The sequence below is a fragment of the Anomaloglossus baeobatrachus genome, chromosome 6, assembly GCF_048569485.1.
Source record: "Anomaloglossus baeobatrachus isolate aAnoBae1 chromosome 6, aAnoBae1.hap1, whole genome shotgun sequence".
Lineage (NCBI taxonomy): Eukaryota > Metazoa > Chordata > Amphibia > Anura > Aromobatidae > Anomaloglossus > Anomaloglossus baeobatrachus.
Genome location: NC_134358.1, coordinates 580,009,596 through 580,028,564, shown reverse-complemented (window position 1 = coordinate 580,028,564; position 18,969 = coordinate 580,009,596). Strand labels below are relative to the sequence as shown.

The following is an 18,969-nucleotide window of genomic DNA, read 5'->3' as shown; positions in this document are numbered from 1 at the left end:
AGAAACAGGCACAAACAGTAGTCTCTTTACCTTCTCCTCTTTTACTCGGCAGAAGTTTAGTCCAGGGAGACCGTCACAGATGGTAAAGATGGTCCGGCCGGCCTGGAAGTGCCTGGGGTGATCTTTGGCCAGTTGAGTATGAGGCCTACTCCTTAATCTTTCTTTGCTGTTTAGGACACTGCACTTTGGGTTAGCAATTGCCCTCTTGCTGCTGGGACTGGTGGTTCGTCCCTTTTTCTGTGGGGTAGACTGCGCAGGCCCTCTCTGGGGCTTCTCTGCTGGAGTCCACACCGGGCCCTTGGGATGCAGCTGTACCCTCAGTTTGCTTCTGGGCCAGGGGCTTGCAGCTCTCCTGCCCTCCGGATTCAGCTACCAGGGATGGATTTTATGCCCTGGCAACTACAGACTCCGATGTCCGAGTCTCCTCTGTGCCTCTCTGCACCTCTTGCTTCACTGGGCCAAGCTATTCCAGCTCTAGGCCCCAGTTCCACCAGGCAGCACTACTTTCCGTCTGTCCTCTTTCACTCCTGTCTCCAGACTAACCACTACTTCCTCCCTTCAGCCAGACTTAAGGAATCCTCCCTGAAGTTCCAGGTTCAGAGCTCCCCCTGCTGGCCGGAGGGAGAACTGTGTTGGGTGTTAACTTACTGGCCAATAGATCTCCCAATTACCTCCAGGCTCAGCATTAACCCTTTGGGAGGGCAATACTGTTGTGGCGACCAGGTCCTGGGGCGCCACAAGGACCCCTGACATCAGTGTGTGTGAGGACCCCTGACATCAATGTGTGTGGGGGACCCCTGACATCAATGTGTGTGGGGGACCCCTGACATCAGTGTGTGTGTGTGAGGACCCCTGACATCAGTGTGTGTGGGGAGACCCCTGACATCAGTGTGTGTGAGGAGACCCCTGACATCAGTGTGTGTGAGGACCCCTGACATCAGTGTGTGTGAGGACCCCTGACATCAGTGTGTGTGAGGACCCCTGACATCGGTCTGTGTGTGGAGGACCCCTGACATCAGTGTGTGTGAGGGACCCCTGACATCAGTGTGTGTGAGGAGACCCCTGACATCAGTGTGTGTGGGACCCCTGACATCAGTGTGTGTGAGGACCCCTGACATCAGTGTGTGTGGGGGACCCCTGACATCAGCGTGTGTGAGGACCCCTGACATCAGTCTGTGTGTGAGGACCCCTGACATCAGTGTGTGTGGGACCCCTGACATCAGTGTGTGTGAGGAGACCCCTGACATCAGTGTGTGTGAGGAGACCCCTGACATCAGTGTGTGTGTGGGACCCCTGACATCAGTGTGTGTGAGGACCCCTGACATCAGTGTGTGTGTGAGGACCCCTGACATCAGTGTGTGTGAGGACCCCTGACATCAGTGTGTGTGGGGGACCCCTGACATCAGTGTGTGTGAGGACCCCTGACATCAGTGTGTGTGAGGACCCCTGACATCAGTGTGTGTGAGGACCCCTGACATCAGTGTGTGTGTGGACCACTGACATCAGTGTGTGTGAGGACCCCTGACATCAGTGTGTGTGATGACCCCTGACATCAGTGTGTGTGAGGAGACCCCTGACATCAGTGTGTGTGGGGGACCCCTGACATCAGTGTGTGTGAGGACCCCTGACATCAGTGTGTGTGATGACCCCTGACATCAGTGTGTGTGAGGACCCCTGACATCAGTGTGTGTGAGGACCCCTGACATCAGTGTGTGTGAGGACCCCTGACATCAGTGTGTGTGTGGGACCCCTGACATCAGTGTGTGTGAGGACCCCTGACATCAGTGTGTGTGAGGACCCCTGACATCAGTGTGTGTGGGGAGACCCCTGACATCAGTGTGTGTGAGGACCCCTGACATCAGTGTGTGTGGGAGACCCCTGACATCAGTGTGTGTGAGGACCACTGACATCAGTGTGTGTGGGAGACCCCTGACATCAGTGTGTGTGAGGAGACCCCTGACATCAGTGTGTGTGAGGACCCCTGACATCAGTGTGTGTGAGGAGACCCCTGACATCAGTGTGTGTGAGGACCCCTGACATCAGTGTGTGTGAGGAGACCCCTGACATCAGTGTGTGTGAGGACCCCTGACATCAGTGTGTGTGAGGAGACCCCTGACATCAGTGTGTGTGGGGGACCCCTGACATCAGTGTGTGGGGGACCCCTGACATCAGTGTGTGGGGGACCCCTGACATCAGTGTGTGTGAGGACCCCTGACATCAGTGTGTGTGGAGGACCCCTGACATCAGTGTGTGTGAGGAGACCCCTGACATCAGTGTGTGTGAGGAGACCCCTGACATCAGTGTGTGTGAGGACCCCTGACATCAGTGTGTGGGGAGACCCCTGACATCAGTGTGTGTGAGGACCCCTGACATCAGTGTGTGTGGGGGACCCCTGACATCAGTGTGTGTGGAGGACCCCTGATATCAGTGTGTGTGTGGAGACCCCAGACATCAGTGTGTGTGGGGAGACCCCTGACATCAGTGTGTGTGAGGACCCCTGACATCAGTGTGTGTGTGGACCACTGACATCAGTGTGTGTGAGGACCCCTGACATCAGTGTGTGTGGAGGACTCCTGACATCAGTGTGTGTGAGGACCCCTGACATCAGTGTGTGTGAGGACCCCTGACATCAGTGTGTGTGGGAGACCCCTGACATCAGTGTGTGTGGAGGACCCCTGACATCAGTGTGTGTGAGGACCCCTGACATCAGTGTGTGTGAGGAGACCCCTGACATCAGTGTGTGTGAGGACCCCTGACATCAGTGTGTGTGAGGAGACCCCTGACATCAGTGTGTGTGAGGAGACCCCTGACATCAGTGTGTGTGTGAGGACCCCTGACATCAGTGTGTGTGAGGACCCCTGACATCAGTGTGTGTGAGGAGACCCCTGACATCAGTGTGTGTGAGGACCCCTGACATCAGTGTGTGTGGGGACCCCTGACATTGGTCTGTGTGTGGAGGACCCATGACATCAGTGTGTGTGGGGGACCCCTGACATCAGCGTGTGTGAGGACCCCTGACATCAGTGTGTGAGGACCCCTGACATCAGTGTGTGTGAGGACCCCTGACATTAGTGTGTGTGAGGACCCCTGACATCGTTCTGTGTGTGGGGAACCCCTGACATCAGTGTGTGGGGGACCCCTGACATCAGTGTGTGTGAGGACCCCTGACATCAGTGTGTGTGGAGGAGACCCCTGACATCAGTGTGTGGGGAGACCCCTGACATCAGTGTGTGTGAGGACCCCTGACATCAGTGTGTGGGGAGACCCCTGACATCAGTGTGTGTGAGGACCCCTGACATCAGTGTGTGTGAGGACCCCTGACATCAGTGTGTGTGAGGACCCCTGACATCAGTGTGTGTGAGGAGACCCCTGACATCAGTGTGTGTGAGGACCCCTGACATCAGTGTGTGTGGGGGACCCCTGACATCAGTGTGTGTGAGGACCCCTGACATCAGTGTGTGTGAGGACCCCTGACATCAGTGTGTGTGAGGAGACCCCTGACATCAGTGTGTGTGGGGGACCCCTGACATCAGTGTGTGTGGGAGACCCCTGACATCAGTGTGTGTGGGGAGACCCCTGACATCAGTGTGTGTGAGGACCCCTGACATCAGTGTGTGTGGGGGACCCCTGACATCAGTGTGTGTGATGACCCCTGACATCAGTGTGTGGGGGACCCCTGACATCAGTGTGTGTGGGGAGACCCCTGACATCAGTGTGTGTGGGGGACCCCTGACATCAGTGTGTGTGAGGACCCCTGACATCAGTGTGTGTGGGACCCCTGACATCAGTGTGTGTGAGGACCCCTGACATCAGTGTGTGTGAGGACCCCTGACATCAGTGTGTGTGGGACCCCTGACATCGTTCTATGTGTGGAGGACCCCTGACATCAGTGTGTGTGAGGACCCCTGACATCGTTCTATGTGTGGGGAACCCCTGACATCAGTGTGTGTGAGGAGACCCCTGACATCAGTGTGTGAGGACCCCTGACATCAGTGTGTGTGGGACCCCTGACATCAGTGTGTGTGAGGACCCCTGACATCAGTGTGTGTGGGACCCCTGACATCGTTCTATGTGTGGAGGACCCCTGACATCAGTGTGTGTGAGGACCCCTGACATCGTTCTATGTGTGGGGAACCCCTGACATCAGTGTGTGTGAGGAGACCCCTGACATCAGTGTGTGTGAGGAGACCCCTGACATCAGTGTGTGTGAGGACCCCTGACATCAGTGTGTGTGGGGGACCCCTGACATCAGTGTGTGTGAGGACCCCTGACATCAGTGTGTGTGGGACCCCTGACATCAGTGTGTGTGAGGACCCCTGACATCAGTGTGTGTGGGACCCCTGACATCGTTCTATGTGTGGAGGACCCCTGACATCAGTGTGTGTGAGGACCCCTGACATCAGTGTGTGTGGGACCCCTGACATCGTTCTATGTGTGGGGAACCCCTGACATCAGTGTGTGTGAGGAGACCCCTGACATCAGTGTGTGTGAGGACCCCTGACATCAGTGTGTGTGAGGACCCCTGACATCAGTGTGTGTGAGGACCCCTGACATCGTTCTATGTGTGGGGAACCCCTGACATCAGTGTGTGTGAGGAGACCCCTGACATCAGTGTGTGTGAGGAGACCCCTGACATCAGTGTGTGTGAGGACCCCTGACATCAGTGTGTGTGAGGACCCCTGACATCAGTGTGTGTGAGGACCCCTGACATCGGTCTGTGTGTGAGGACCCCTGACATCGGTCTGTGTGGGGGGACCCCTGACATTGGTCTGTGTGGGGGGACCCCTGACATTGGTCTGTGTGGGGGGACCCCTGACATTGGTCTGTGTGGGGGGGCCCCTAACATTGGTCTGTGTGGGGGGGCCCCTGACATTGGTCTGTGTGGGGGGACCCCTGACATTGGTCTGTGTGGGGGGGCCCCTGACATTGGTCTGTGTGGGGGGGGCCCTGACATCATTCTGTGTGGGGGCACCCCTGACATCATTCTGTGTGGAGGACCCCTGACATCAGTGTGTGTGGGGGGGCCCCTGACATCATTCTGTGTGTGAGGACCCCTGACATTAGTCTGTGTGTGAGGACCCCTGACATTGGTCTGTGTGGGGGCACTGTTCATTTCCTTGGTGACAGGACCCTTTTGTCATTTCCGTTCCCACATTTTGCTTCTTTTGCGGCCCGCTAGCACTGACCATCTTGCAGCCATTTTAGAGCACCAAAGTTCAGGTCCCCTTTGACTTATAAAGGGTTCGGGGTTCAGGGTCAAGTTTGCATCAAGTTCAGGTACTGAACCGAACATTTAGCTACAGTTCTGGAGAACCCAGCGAACCCGAACATCCACTGGTCCTTCCTCCCCGGTACCACTGTCCGCTGGTCTTCTGCCGTATGAGGCTGCATCATTGCTCTTCATGGTGGTGGTGACGTGGATCCAACCTGTTCGGGTCCAGAGAACAGGCGCCTCCAAAATCTTTAGAACCTATATAAGTGTATGTGAGACTGAGCAGAGCAGAGATATTATGTGCGTAAATAATCCATCCCCTCCTCTCTCTCCAGGTAATGATACCATATGTGAGACGCGTGAGAAGGTCATCTGTGCGGAGGAATTATTGAAGAATATCGGTCAGTAATGGAGACTTTCAGGTCAGGAATTCTGGGAGGGTCAGGGATTCAGTAGAATGAGGGGCAGTATAATCAGGGAATAGGAATGTTGAGGGCAGTAGGGACAGGAATGTGGAATCAGGGATGAGGGGCGGTGGGGTCGAGAATGAGGGGCAGTGAGGAGTGGTGAAGGCCGATGGGTTCAGGGATGCGTGGTGGTGGGTTCAGGGATGCGGGTTCCGGGCTGTGGGTTCAGGGATGCGTGGTGGTGGGTCAAGAATGTGGGGCAGTGAGGGGTGGTGGGGTCAGAAATGAAGGGGGGGAAAGTGACGTTAGGGATGCATGGCAGTGAGGGGCAGTGAGGTCATGGATGCGGGATTTTGGGTGAGGGGCAGTGGAGTCAGGGAAGCAGGGTGATGAGGGTCTGTGGGGCCAGTGATAAGGGGGGGGTGAGGGGAGGTGAGGTCATGGATCTGGGGCTATGATGGGTGGCAGGTTAAGGGATGTGAGGCAGGGAGGGGTGGTGGGGTTAGGGATGAGGGACAGTGGGGTCAGGGATGCAGGGTGATGAGGGGCAGTGGAGTCAGGGATGCAATGAGGTGGGGTCAGTGGTGAGGGGCAGTAGGTGACTCGCCCACCGCAGGGCTATGGGACACCCGGTGCCGGGCCGGACTAGTCCGGAGGTAGTCAGTGGTGGCGGGGCCCGGCTCCGTGGCCCTGGTGGGTGTCAGTTAAATATGGCTGGTGACTTGGGGTTTGTGTTCGTGACGCCACCTGTGGTTTGCGGCTATTAAGCCGCCGCTGCTGTGTGAGGCCTCCGGAGTGATGATATGGCAGCAATGGTGGTACTGCTCCCCACAGGTGGAGCGGTGCCCCGGGGACACTGTTGGTGCTCGTGAGAGTCTATGGTGTTGTGTGGAAAACACGGTGCAGGGACGACAGGCATGAAAGAAACAGGCACAAACAACAGTCTCTTTACCTTCTCCTCTTTTACTCGGCAGAAGTTTAGTCCAGGGAGACCGTCACAGATGGAAAAGATGATCCGGCCGGCCTGGAAGTGCCTGGGGGTGATCTCTTTGGCCAGTTGAGTATGAGGCCTACTCCCTGATCTTTCTTTTCTTCTATAGGACCCTGCACTCTGAATTTAGCAATGGCCCTCTTGCTGCTGGGACCGGTGGTTCGTCCCTTTTTCTATGTGGTAGGCTGCGCAGGCCCTCTCTGGTGCTTCTCTGCAGGAGTCCACACCAGGCCCTTGGGATGCAGCTGTACCCTCAGTTTGCTTCTGGGCCAGGGGGCTTGCAGCTCTCCTGCCCTCTGGATTCGGCCACCAGGGAAGGATTTTATACCCTGGCAACCACAGACTCCGATGTCTGAGTCTCTTCTATGCCTCTCTGCAATTCTTGCTTCACTGGGCCTAGCTACTCCAGCTCCAGGCCCCAGTTCCACAAGACAGCACACTCTGCGTCTGCTCTCTTTGCTTCCTCTCTACAGACTGACCACTAACCCCTCCCTCAGGTCAGGCTTAAGGAATGCTCCCTAGAATTCCAGGTTCAGAGCTCCCCCTGCTGGCCTGAGGGAGGAACTGCGTTGGATGTTAAACTTACTGGCCAAAGATTCCCCCAATTACCTCCAGGCTCAGCATTAACCCTTTGATGGGGCAATGCTGTTGTGGCGACCAGGTCCTGGGGCGCCACACTCCCCCTTAGTTAAACTCAGTTCTCCCGGACTGAAGAAAACAAAACAAAACATGTTACAACCTTAAACAACTATAAGAGTCCAGTGTGGCTCTCTGCCTGGTGTCCATTACACTGCTCCATGGGGGACCCGCCGCGATAAAACCCCCAACGTAGGCTCTGGGCGTGCGTCAGAGCATTGATGACCCCACTCTATGCACGCCGGAGGGGTTTTTCTTCAGGGGTGCTGAGCACACTGGTGCTAACTATGAACAATTAAAGTGTTGGCCACTCATAGTCCAGTGACCCAATTGTCCATTTACTTAGTAAAAAAAAAACATTTTATACACAACATTACAGACATTTCACATAACTATTTACATTCTAATAAGTACTCTTTCTTTTTACTCTCTATACCTTGGAGGGGGCTGTCCCCGAGTGCTGCGTTGGGACCTGCGTAGCTCTGGTGTTTGTCCCTGACTACTTGGTGTGTCTTCTACCTCAGCACTACAGGTAGGCCTAACCCTGATAGGTATGCGTGATGATTGCCTACGTGGACTGAGAGTCGCCAAGGGTATGACAGGTTCACCACTGGCAGGGGGTTGATTCTCCTGTTCCACTGCTGGCGTGTCACCTCGTGTTGGGGCGGACAGTTCCTTAGGTGGATCTGGAACCTCTTCTGTCTCTGGCTCGACCAACTGCGGGAACGTCAAGACTGGTACCACTATGGCATTGTTTATTCGGGTCCAAGTTTTGGGGAATTTGCCAAGGATAGTTTGTATCATCTCTTCCTCTTTTTCTTGAATTTCTTCCACTTCTTTTTGGATCTTGCACTGCTCAGGGCATGCTTTCAGGCGGTCTCTAGAAACTGTTTGATAGGTCCTGCCTTCATCTTTGCTTATGAGGCATACCTTACTATTGTCAAAGTTGGAGGGAATAATGGTGTAGGGATCATTCTCCCTCTGATCATCTAATTTATGCGCCCTCTGCTTTTTCTTGAGGACCTGTTCTCCCGGTGCTAAGGGAGTTGCAGGGGCTGTTTGAGTGTAGTTCTGCTCTTGACTCGTTCTTGCTTGGGGCAGGCTCTTTTCTACGCATTCCTGGACTTTGCGGTACTGCTGTTGTCGCTCTGTATCCCAATCTTCTACCTCCTGAACCGCTTCAGGTGACACAGTTCCCATCTCAAAGTCTACAGGTAACTTGCCAGGTCTGGCTCGCATCAGGTAAGCAAGGCTGCAGTTGGTCGAGTTTACTGGGATATGGTTATACAGGTCTACCAGATCTGGTAACTTCTCTGGCCATTGGTTTCTTTCTTCCAGAGGTAGAGTCTTGAGCATATCAATAACCACATGGTTCATCTTCTCGCACAATCCATTGCTTTGGGGGTGGTAAGGTGTTGTTCTGATTTTCTTACAACCGTACATGTTACAGAACTCTCGGAACACTTATGCCTCGAATGCAGGACCTTGATCAGTCAGTACCCTTTCCGGATAACTGTGAGGTCGACAAAAGTATGCCTGAAATGCTCTAGCTGCTGTTCTGGCTGTCTGGTCTTTCACCGGCACTACTACCAGGAAACGAGAGTAATGGTCCACAATGGTGAGGGCGTACGCATAGCCTGACCGGCTTGGTGTTAACTTCACGTGGTCCAGGGTCACCAACTCCAGGGGCTGCTTCGTGACAATTGGCTGTAGGGGAGACCTCTGGCTGGCACCATCTTTCCGCCTCAGGTTACACGGACCACAGTCTCGGCACCACTTCTCGACTGTCTTTCTCATGTGCACCCAGTAGAACCGATCATGGAGTAGGGTCTCCAACTTCTTCCACCGGAAGTGTCCTGCATTATCATGATAAGCTGCCTGGACCATTGGAGCATCCCTCTGTGGGACCACTATCTGCCAGACGAGTTCATTCGTTCGCCAGTTGACATATCTCTTGCATAGCTTGCCTTGGTAGGTGAACAGTCGTCCCCTCTCCTCCCACAGTTGCTGGGCTTCTTCTGGAGCATCTGGGCCAAAATGGGTCTCAGCTTGTGCTAGCTTTTCTTTGACCAATCGCACGGCCGGGTCACCGTTCTGTGTTTCTTCCCAATTATGGTGGAGTAATGGGTTGACCGAGACCTCGTGCTGGCTCGAGCGCTTCTCTCCTACAGCATGCTCACACTGGGAAACACCTTGGTGATGGAAAGCCGGTAACTCTATCTCTTCGAGTTCATCCAGGTCTTCTCCAGACTCGGGTAAGTGAGGCATTCTGGACAGCGCATCAGCATTGTTATTCTTCTTGCCAGCCCGGTACTTGATGGTAAAGTCAAAGTTAGACAGCCGGGCCATCCATCGCTGCTCCAACGCACCTAGCTTGGCTGTTGCCAGATGTGTCAACGGATTGTTGTCCGTGAAGATGGTGAACTTGGCCGACGCCAGATAGTGCTTGAAGCGTTCAGTCACTGCCCAAACAATAGCGAGGAACTCCAGCTTGAAGGAACTGTAGTTTTCTGGATTCCTTTCTGTGGGCCGAAGCTTCCTACTGGCGTACGCTATCACCCTCTCTCTGCCTCCCTGTACCTGGGACAGAACTGCTCCCAGTCCCACGTTGCTGGCGTCTGTATACAGTACAAACGGTTGGCTGTAGTCAGGGTAGGCCAGAATTTCTTCTCCCGTGAGAGCCCCTTTCAGCCGGACAAAGGATGTTTCTAGTTGGCTGCTCCATTCAAATGGAGGGCTTTGCTTCTTAGCCTTCTTTGGCTGGCCCACCAGGAGATCTTGAAGAGGCGCTGCTATCTTGGTGAAACCATCAATGAACCTTCGGTAGTAGCCCACCAGCCCAAGGAACTGCCGCACCTCCTTTACCGTGGTGGGTCTTGGCCAGTCCTTGATTACGGTGACTTTCTCTGGATCATGTGCCACACCTTCTGCGCTGACCACATGACCCAGGTACTGTACCTTTGGCTTCAAGAGGTGACATTTGGACGGCTTTATCTTCAGGCCATACTCCGACAGGGACTCGAACACTTCTGCTAAGTGCCTCAGGTGGTCTTCATAAGTCTTGGAGTAGACTATGACGTCATCCAGGTACAATAGCACGGTTTCAAAGTTGTGATGGCCCAAGCAGCACTCCATCAATCTCTGAAATGTCCCTGGGGCGTTGCAGAGCCCGAATGGCATACAGTTGAACTCGCAGAGGCCCATTGGTGTCGTGAATGCAGTCTTCTCCTTGTCCGCCTCTGCCACGGGAACCTGCCAATACCCACTGGTGAGATCCAAGGTGGAGAAATAGTTAGCTGACTTTAAGGCTGTTAGTGACTCTTCTATTCTGGGTAGTGGATAAGCATCTTTATGTGTAATGCGGTTAATTTGCCTGTAATCTACGCACATTCTCATTGTACCATCTTTTTTCTTTACGAGCACTAGTGGAGCTGCCCAGGGGCTACAACTATCTCTGATAACCCCAGCCTCCTTCATTTCCCGTAACATTTCTTTGGCACGCTGATACTGCGCTGGGGGTACAGGGCGGTATCTCTATTTAATGGGATGATGATCACCCGTGGGGATTTGATGTTTAACCCCTTTCACCTGCCCAAAATCTAGGGGGTGTTTGCTGAAGACCCGCTCATACTCCTGTACCACCCGGTAAACCCCATGCTTTTGGTGTGAGGGGGTGGAGTCGGTGCTTACATGTAATTTTTGGCACCAGTCTTCCAGCTTCCCCTTGGAGCCATTGTCTTCCGCCTGGTCGGACGGGATCAAGGGTTCCACTGCTTTGATGGTATTGTTGCTGACAGTGTACAGTTTTGCTACAGTGGCGTACCGGGGCAATTTGGCTTCCTCCTCCCCACAATTCAGGACACGGACGGGCACTCCCCTTGCGAACATCTGCTACCCCTCTGGCTATCAGGACTCCAGGCCTACTGTCTGAATACACCGGTTCTACCAAGGCATGGTAGTCCTGACCCTTGAGGCCTATGGCTGCCCGACACCATATCAACATTTCACTTCTTGGGGGTATTGCAATGGGGAGGGGGTCACTTACCCTCACACTGCCAATTTCTCCTCCGGCCAGCTCTACCTGCTGCCTCCTCATCAGGGCTCGGATCTCCCTCTGTAAGGCACGCTGCTGCCCGGAGCTGGCAGTTTCAGACGCCTGCTGCAACAAAATTATCACTTCGGCAATACAATTTTCTATCACATTTGTACCAATGGTTAGCAGTGGGTCAGATTCTTTGCGATCAATATCTACAATTATCATCCCCTGACATGGCAATTCTACCCGCCCCACTTTAATGGTTACTTCTTTGTACCCAATTTGAGGTAAGGGCTGACCATTACTGGCCACAATTGTTACATCATCATCTGGGCCATGGTCAATGTCTGAATCAGCCCAATATCTTTTGTACAGTTTATAAGGGATGGTTGTTACCTGGGACCCCGTATCCAGGAGGGCATTTAACGGGATCCCATCCAGCACAATAGGAAGGACCGGTCGTCCTCCAACATACTTGCTGCGGCTGGGGGTTGAGCCGGGCTTCCTTACACCTGGGGGTTGGCTCCTGGCACCAGGCTCAGCCCGTTTAAAGGACAGTGTCGCGCAATGTGGCCCGCCTGGCTGCAGTGGCGGCAGATCGGTTGTCCCGTTGAATCATACCGGTCTGTGTCTTTTCCTCGGGTCGGCGGAATCCTCCTCTGTCGCATCCATGGGACGTCATCTGGGCTGGAGGCCAACTCGATTCTTGCAGGCGATGGGGTCACTTGTAGAGACTGCATGGTCTTGTCAAGGGCAGCTACAGTCTTGGTCAGCTCCTGGACCTGCTGTCTGAGCTCTGCAGTGGGATCCTTATCCAGGGACTGCGCCTCGGCCCCTGCAGCGGCTCGTGTTGCAGGCACCACCCCGGGGTACGTGATAGCAAGAGGCCGGAGGGGTACTGGGTCATTCGGTGTAGATTCTCTCAGTACCCGGATGGCCTGGTCCTTAAACTTTGCAAAGTCCAGAGCAGGGTTCTGCAGGACCATGATACGCAGCTGGGTCCTGTGGGCATCTGACCGGAGCCCCTCTATGAACTGCTCAGTTAGGAGTTTGTGTTCTTCACGTACACTCTCTGGGTCCACCTGTTTAACTGCTTTCAGGGCCTCCTGCAGGTTTAAGGCATAGTCCCTTATGCTGTCTGTGGCCCGCTGCTTGCACCCAAAGAATCTCATCTTTATCTCTGCTGCGGTGCGGGTGTCAAAAGTACTCTTTAGCTTGGCCAGTATCTGGGCTGCTGTCCCTTTATCTGTATCAGGCCAGGACTTCACTTCACGCTGGGCTGCGCCGGCTAGCTGTCCCATTAATATGCCCACCTTCTGGCTCTCAGTCAGCGGATACACCCGGAACAAGCTGTGCAGACTTTCTCTGAAGTCGCTCAGGGTATGTGACTCCCCGGAGTACTGCGGCAGCCATTCTGCTCCCGGGATGTACGGCATTGTGATCGGCATTACCGGCGCTACAGCGGGGGCTGGGGCGACGGCGACGGGGATTGCTTCGGCTGGTGCTGCGGCGTCTCGGGCTATGGCAGCCACCTGCTCTCCCTCTGAGTCGGACATCTTCCTCCCCCTTAGTGAACCTCACCAGGCTCCGTTCACAAAATTTCTTCCGGGTAGCGCGGGGTTAACGGCGCTCTGCTCTGATGGCGCGCTCCCTTTGCGCTCTTTTTCGGGCACGCCCCCCTTCTTCCTGCGCTCAGCGAGGCTAATGGCGGCGGCAATTTGCAAACAGTACACAGTCTTTTAAGCACAGTTTCTGCAGGCGCACAGTACCCGGTGGGACCGGGCACGAAATCCTGTTCGTGACGCCAAAGTTGACTCGCCCACCCCAGGGCTATGGGACACCCGGTGCCGGGCCGGACTAGTCCGGGGATAGTCAGTGGTGGCGGGGCCCGACTCCATGGCCCTGGTGGGTGTCAGTTAAATATGACTGGTAACTTGGGGTTTGTGTTCGTGACGCCATCTGTGGTATGCGGCTATTAAGCCACCGCTGCTGTATGAGGCCTCCGGGGTGATGATACGGCAGCAATGGTGGTACTGCTCCCCACAGGTGGAGCGGTGCCCCGGGGACACTGTTGGTGCTCGTGAGAGTCTATGGTGTTGTGTGGATAACACGGTGCAGGGACGACAGGCAATGAAAGAACCAGGCACAAACAACAGTCTCTTTACCTTCTCTTCTTTTACTTGGCAGAAGTTTAGTCCAGGGAGACCGTCACAGGTGGTAAAGATGATCCGGCCGGCCTGGATGTGCCTGGGGGTGATCTCTTTGGCCAGTTGAGTATGAGGCCTACTCCCTGATCTTTCTTTTCTTCTATAGGACCCTGCACTCTGAATTTAGCAAAGGCCCTCCTCCTGCTGGGACTGGTGGTTCGTCCCTTTCCCTCTGTGGTAGGCTGCGCAGGCCCTCTCTGGTGCTTCTCTGCAGGAGTCCACACCGGGCCCTTGGGATGCAGCTGTACCTTCAGATTGCTTCTGGGTCAGGGGGCTTGCAGCTCTCCTGCCCTCCGGATTCGGCCACCAGGGAAGGATTTTATACCCTGGCAACCACAGACTCCGATGTCTGAGTCTTTTCTATGCCTCTCTGCAATTCTTGTTTCACTGGGCCTAGCTACTCCAGCTCCAGGCCCCAGTTCCACAAGACAGCACACTCTGCGTCTGCTCTCTCTGCTTCCTCTCTACAGACTGACCACTAACCCCTCCCTCAGGTCAGGGTTAAGGAATGCTCCCTGGAATTCCAGGTTCAGAGCTCCCCCTGCTGGCCTGGGGGAGGAACTGCGTGGATGTTAAACTTACTGGCCAAAAATTCCCCCAATTACCTCCAGGCTCAGCATTAACCCTTTGATGGGGCAATGCTGTTGTGGCGACCAGGTCATGGGTGCAAGGCGGCGGGGTCATGGATGAGGGGTGATGGAGTCAGCGAGGATGCAGGTAGGTAATGGGTGGTGGGGTTAGTGATGTGGGGAGGTGAAGGGCAGAGGTGTCAGGGATGATGAATAGTAGGGTCAGGATTGCAGACAGCCTGCTGTATTGTGTCTGATGGGACAGAGCTCTGCAGAGACGCGGGGCGGTTTTGTCCGGGACTCGGGGCGGTGGTGTCAGGGATGCGGGGCGGTGGTGTCAGAGATGCTGGGCAGTGGTGTCAGAGATGCTGGGCGGTGGTGTCAGAGATGCTGGGCGGTTGTGTCAGGGACTCGGGGCGGTGGTGTCAGAGACGTGGGGCAGTTCGTGTCAGGGACGTGGGGCGGTGGTGTCAGAGATGCTGGGCGGTGGTGTCAGGGATGCAGGGCGGTGGTGTCAGGGACTCGGAGCAGTAGTGTCAGGGACTCGGGGCAGTGGCGTCAGAGACGCGGGGCGGTGGCGTCAGGGACGCGGGGCGGTGGCGTCAGGGACGCGGGGCGGTGGCGTCAGGGACTCGGGGCGGTGGCGTCAGGGACTCGGGGCGGTGGTGTCAGGGACTCGGAGCAGTGGTGTCAGGGACTCAGAGCAGTGGTGTCAGGGACTCAAAGCGGTGGTGTTAGGGACGCGGGGCGGTGGTGTCAGAGATGCTGGGCGGTGGTGTCAGAGACGCGGGGCGGTGGTGTCAGAGACGCTGGGCGGTGGTGTCAGGGTTGTGGGGCGGTGGTGTCAGGGACGCGGGGCGGTGGTGTCAGGGACGCGGGGTGGTGGTGTCAGGGATGTGGGGCGGTGGTGTCAGAGACGTGGGGTGGTGGTGTCAGGATTGCGGACAGCCCGCCACATTGTGTCTAATGGAATAGAGCTCGGCAGGGCCGCGGCACAGAATTAATGTTTTGTTCCCTCCATTGTCCAGAGACTTCATCAACTGACGAGGAGCTGTGTAAATGTCAGACCCCGTGTAAGATGATTCGATTTGGGAAAGAACTGTCTATGGTGAAGATCCCGAGCAATTCCGCCTCTTTATACATGGCCCAGAAATACAACCGCTCCGAGAAATACTTCAAGTGAGAACGGCCCGCGCTGGCCCAGAAAGGGAACCTGGACCCACCATTGGGCTGACATTTACAATTGGTGAAATAAGTATTCAACATGTCACCAATTTTCTTAAATATATATATATTTCTATAGCTGCTATTGACATGAATTTCTCACCAGATGTTGGTAACAACCCATCCAATCCACTCAGGTAAAGAAATCACTGAGATGTCCATAAATTATGTGTAATAATGAGAAATGACACAGAGAAAAACTTGAACATATGAGGAAAGAGAGGAACAAAAAGCCCTGGAAAGTCCTGACCCCAGTGGAAATCTATCAGTTATTAGAAGGCGATCCTGACACTTATTGAAAGATAATATCAGCTGGTTCAAGCGATGGCCAATAAAAAGGAGTCTCATTACCGAGGTGCCACACAAGAAACATCTCATGATGGGTAACACCAGTGAGCTGTTTCAAGATCTTCACAACGTTATTGTAGCAAAATGTACTGATAAGTGATGAGCGAGCACTAAAATGCTCGAGTGCTCTGTATTTGAATCGAGCAAGTTAGACGCATGAATTGAGTATGGAGTATAATGGAAATCAATGGGGAAACTCAAGCATTTTTCCAGAAGATCCCTCCAGGAGTATAGGGGGAAATAACACTCTACCCGCTGGGAGTCACCAGTAAATGTAATTGTCACATTTTCCTACCTTATCTGGGCCTGTGGTGTGTGACATGGTCAGACTCATCGGGGGTAATTTATGAAGGAGGGAACCTCACAAAGCCTGTGTAGACAATGCAAGAACTGCCAGAATTAGAGGGAAGAGGGACTGCAATACTCCCTGTATCACACGTAAAGGAGGGCCGCATACACATTCTGTTATAATGGCTACACTCAGGTGTGCCGTCCGTGTGACATTTACTGGAAAACAACACAGGACTCTGAAATTAATGTTTTTTTTAATATGTTACAGATAGACAGATACGGTACATAGATAGATAATAGATGGATAGATTATAGATAGATTCATACATACATATATACATATATATGTGCCGCCCCAGCAGCGGTCGAACCACTCGGGTCTGGGGGTGATTACACGTGGCTCGAGGGTCTCCGGACCCGGGGGTTAGGGGCCACTCTTAAATGTAAAAGGGGAAGGGTTATTTACAGGGGAGATATAGTTTGTGACAGCACCCGTGGTGTGCGGTAACGGAGAGTACCGCCGTTGCCGATGGGAGTACCGGGGTTGATGGAATGGGGGCAGCTAGATGACGTTTTCCCTCCACGGGTAGGGAAGGCCCCGGGACTCTGGATGATGGGGTGCAGGGGGAGCGCAGGCTCACTGGAAGCAGGGGGGTAATCCAGACGAAAAACAGACGCTGACAACGTAGTAAACAAAGTCTCTGGGTGCCGCTGCCCTCTTGGGGGAGCTCGTCCGAGTATCCGTCCCCTGCAGTACTGCCCGATGGTCTGGAGCCTGCCTCCGTGCACAAATTTTAGTAGTGTCCAAGTGGCCTGTAAGCTTGAAGCTGTCCGGGCCCCACTCCCCACTTTTTGTTCCGGCCCCGCTCCCCACTTTTTGAGTGAAGGAGTTGTGCTCTCAGGGGCTCACGCTTGGGATTTCAGTGGGCTGGTTTGGTTGGAAAGCCCTATCCCCCTCGTTGCGCTAATTCCCCCGATCTCTGAGCGTCATGGGGACAGTCCATAAAGGCCCTGTCCTTCGCAGGTTAATTGCCGGGTTGCTTGAAGCTTCTTCCCGACCTAGGGTCCAGTACCCCGCCTTGCTTTTGGTCCCAGACCGGCTATTGAACTTGCTGCTGACTGTCCTCCAAGACTAGACCAGGCACCCAGTCCCAATATGCCGCGAACGGGTCTCCGACTCTTCTGATCCCAGACCACCGTCTGCAACCCAATCTTCTCCTCCCCGGGAGCCACACGCTCCCTCCTAGCTCCTCACTGCTCGAGGGCTACCACTCAACTCACTTTTCACCTCCCACCTCTCTGTCTGACCCCTAGGTGGGCGGCCATATTCCAGCTTAGCATTCCACTGGTGTGCCTGACAGAGTGTGGTGTGAGGTGTGATTGGGATTTTTGGATGCTGATGGAGGCAGTACTGCAAGTTGGGAACCCAGAACCAAGAGGGGTTGAGTCCTGCACTAAGAATAAAGAGCGTGCAGTCCCCTGTGACGCCCTGACTAGTCCAGGGGCGTCACATATACATAGATGAATAGATAGATTTTACAGCTATTAACCAAATAAATAATTAAAAGAAAAAAATGGTGCGGGGTCCCCTTTCCTATTTTTGATAACCAGCGCAGGTAAAGAAGGCAGCTGGGGGCTGGTATCATCAGGATGGGAAGGTCCATGGTTATTGGGCCCTATGCAGCCTATAAATAGCAGCCCGCAGCCGCCCCAGAAGTGGCGCATTCATTAGATGCTGCAATGCTGGTGCTTTGCCGACTCTTCCAAATGGCCTTGGTGTGGGGTTGATGTCAGCTGTGTAATGACTGCTGGCATCAAGGCCAGGGTTTAGAAATGGAGAGTGTCACGAACCACCGGGGGGGTCACTCAGAAATCCCCCGCGCTGGCTACCAGTACGTCACAATCGGGGGGTAACAAGTGGGGGTCACCCCTCCTTTATACCTCCCGACCGACAGACAGAGCACGTGACGCGCTCTCTAGCGCCCCTCTTATAGTCAGGCCAATTATGGAAGCCAATTATGGAATTGCCCGACAATAAGCAAGGCGGCCGCTATACTACTTATGCCGATTATTGAAGGGTCCCCGGTGAGAGTAGGGTATATATTCCCCCGACCTCCGCGGGCGGAATATATAAAATCTCCCCGAATCTCACTGGCCTCCCCACAATAATCCTTGGCACAAACTCGCTGCCACCAACCGCTTCACGGTAACTATTAGCCGAACACACAGACGTGGGATTCAAGATCGAGATAACAGAACAGCCCAAGATTAATTATATAATTTAATCAGCCTAAAGCACACTAGAACTACAATATATACAATAGGGAATCTACAGAATATACATATGTCAGAGTACAGTTACAATCAAAGCATGGTTTACAAACAGGCATACACAGTTCCAGCAGTTACCTTGTGCGTCTGGCCACAGGGGGGCGCTGTAGACCAGGTTTCTAGGATCTTTCCCACAGATGTTTCCTACACGTGACCCCCGGCGAAAGAACACTGGAAAATGGCCGAAGTAGGGTTATCAACCTGGGCAAATCCAGGTCCCCTCCTACCTTAGTGACCTCAGAGGGAGCACTGCTCCACCCCTGGCTGGAGTTATGGACAATATCCACAACAGGGGATATGGCCATAACTTGGCCTGGGAGCGTCGTAGGCAGACGCCAACGCTCTCATTGTGACAGTTATGAATTTAGCTACAGAACGAGGGGACTCACGACTTGTCTACTAGTTCCCCATTGGCTGATATCACGTTTGGTGTATTTCCCAATGTCCTACTTCCATAAAAAAGGTGTGCCAGCATCGTCCGCATGCGCAAACACCATTTTTATGGTTGCCATATTTATCGGAAATATGGCTTGCGAGATATGAACCATATTTTACTGGAGTCGTCCTGTCTGGATACTTCCATAGCCTTGCTAATTAGATAGCAGCCCCTACCACAGGGTCACGGCAGGGAGTCATCCTGTGTCCATTGTTCCCACATCATCTAATCTCCATATCACAGGAGATGGCCATGGGATGTGTTGCTGGGATGTGACACCT

General features: G+C 54.1%; 1 protein-coding gene across 1 annotated transcript in view; it reads left to right on the top strand.

The window, feature by feature from the left end:
• Nucleotides 1–18,969, top strand: part of LOC142243731 (acid-sensing ion channel 1C-like) — a 182,153-nt gene that overhangs the window by 121,619 nt on the left and 41,565 nt on the right. Inside the window, exons 5-6 of the mRNA XM_075315933.1 lie at nt 5,548–5,613; nt 15,087–15,237. Coding sequence (XP_075172048.1) covers nt 5,548–5,613; nt 15,087–15,237 — 217 coding nt within the window. The remainder of the gene's footprint in view (nt 1–5,547; nt 5,614–15,086; nt 15,238–18,969) is intronic.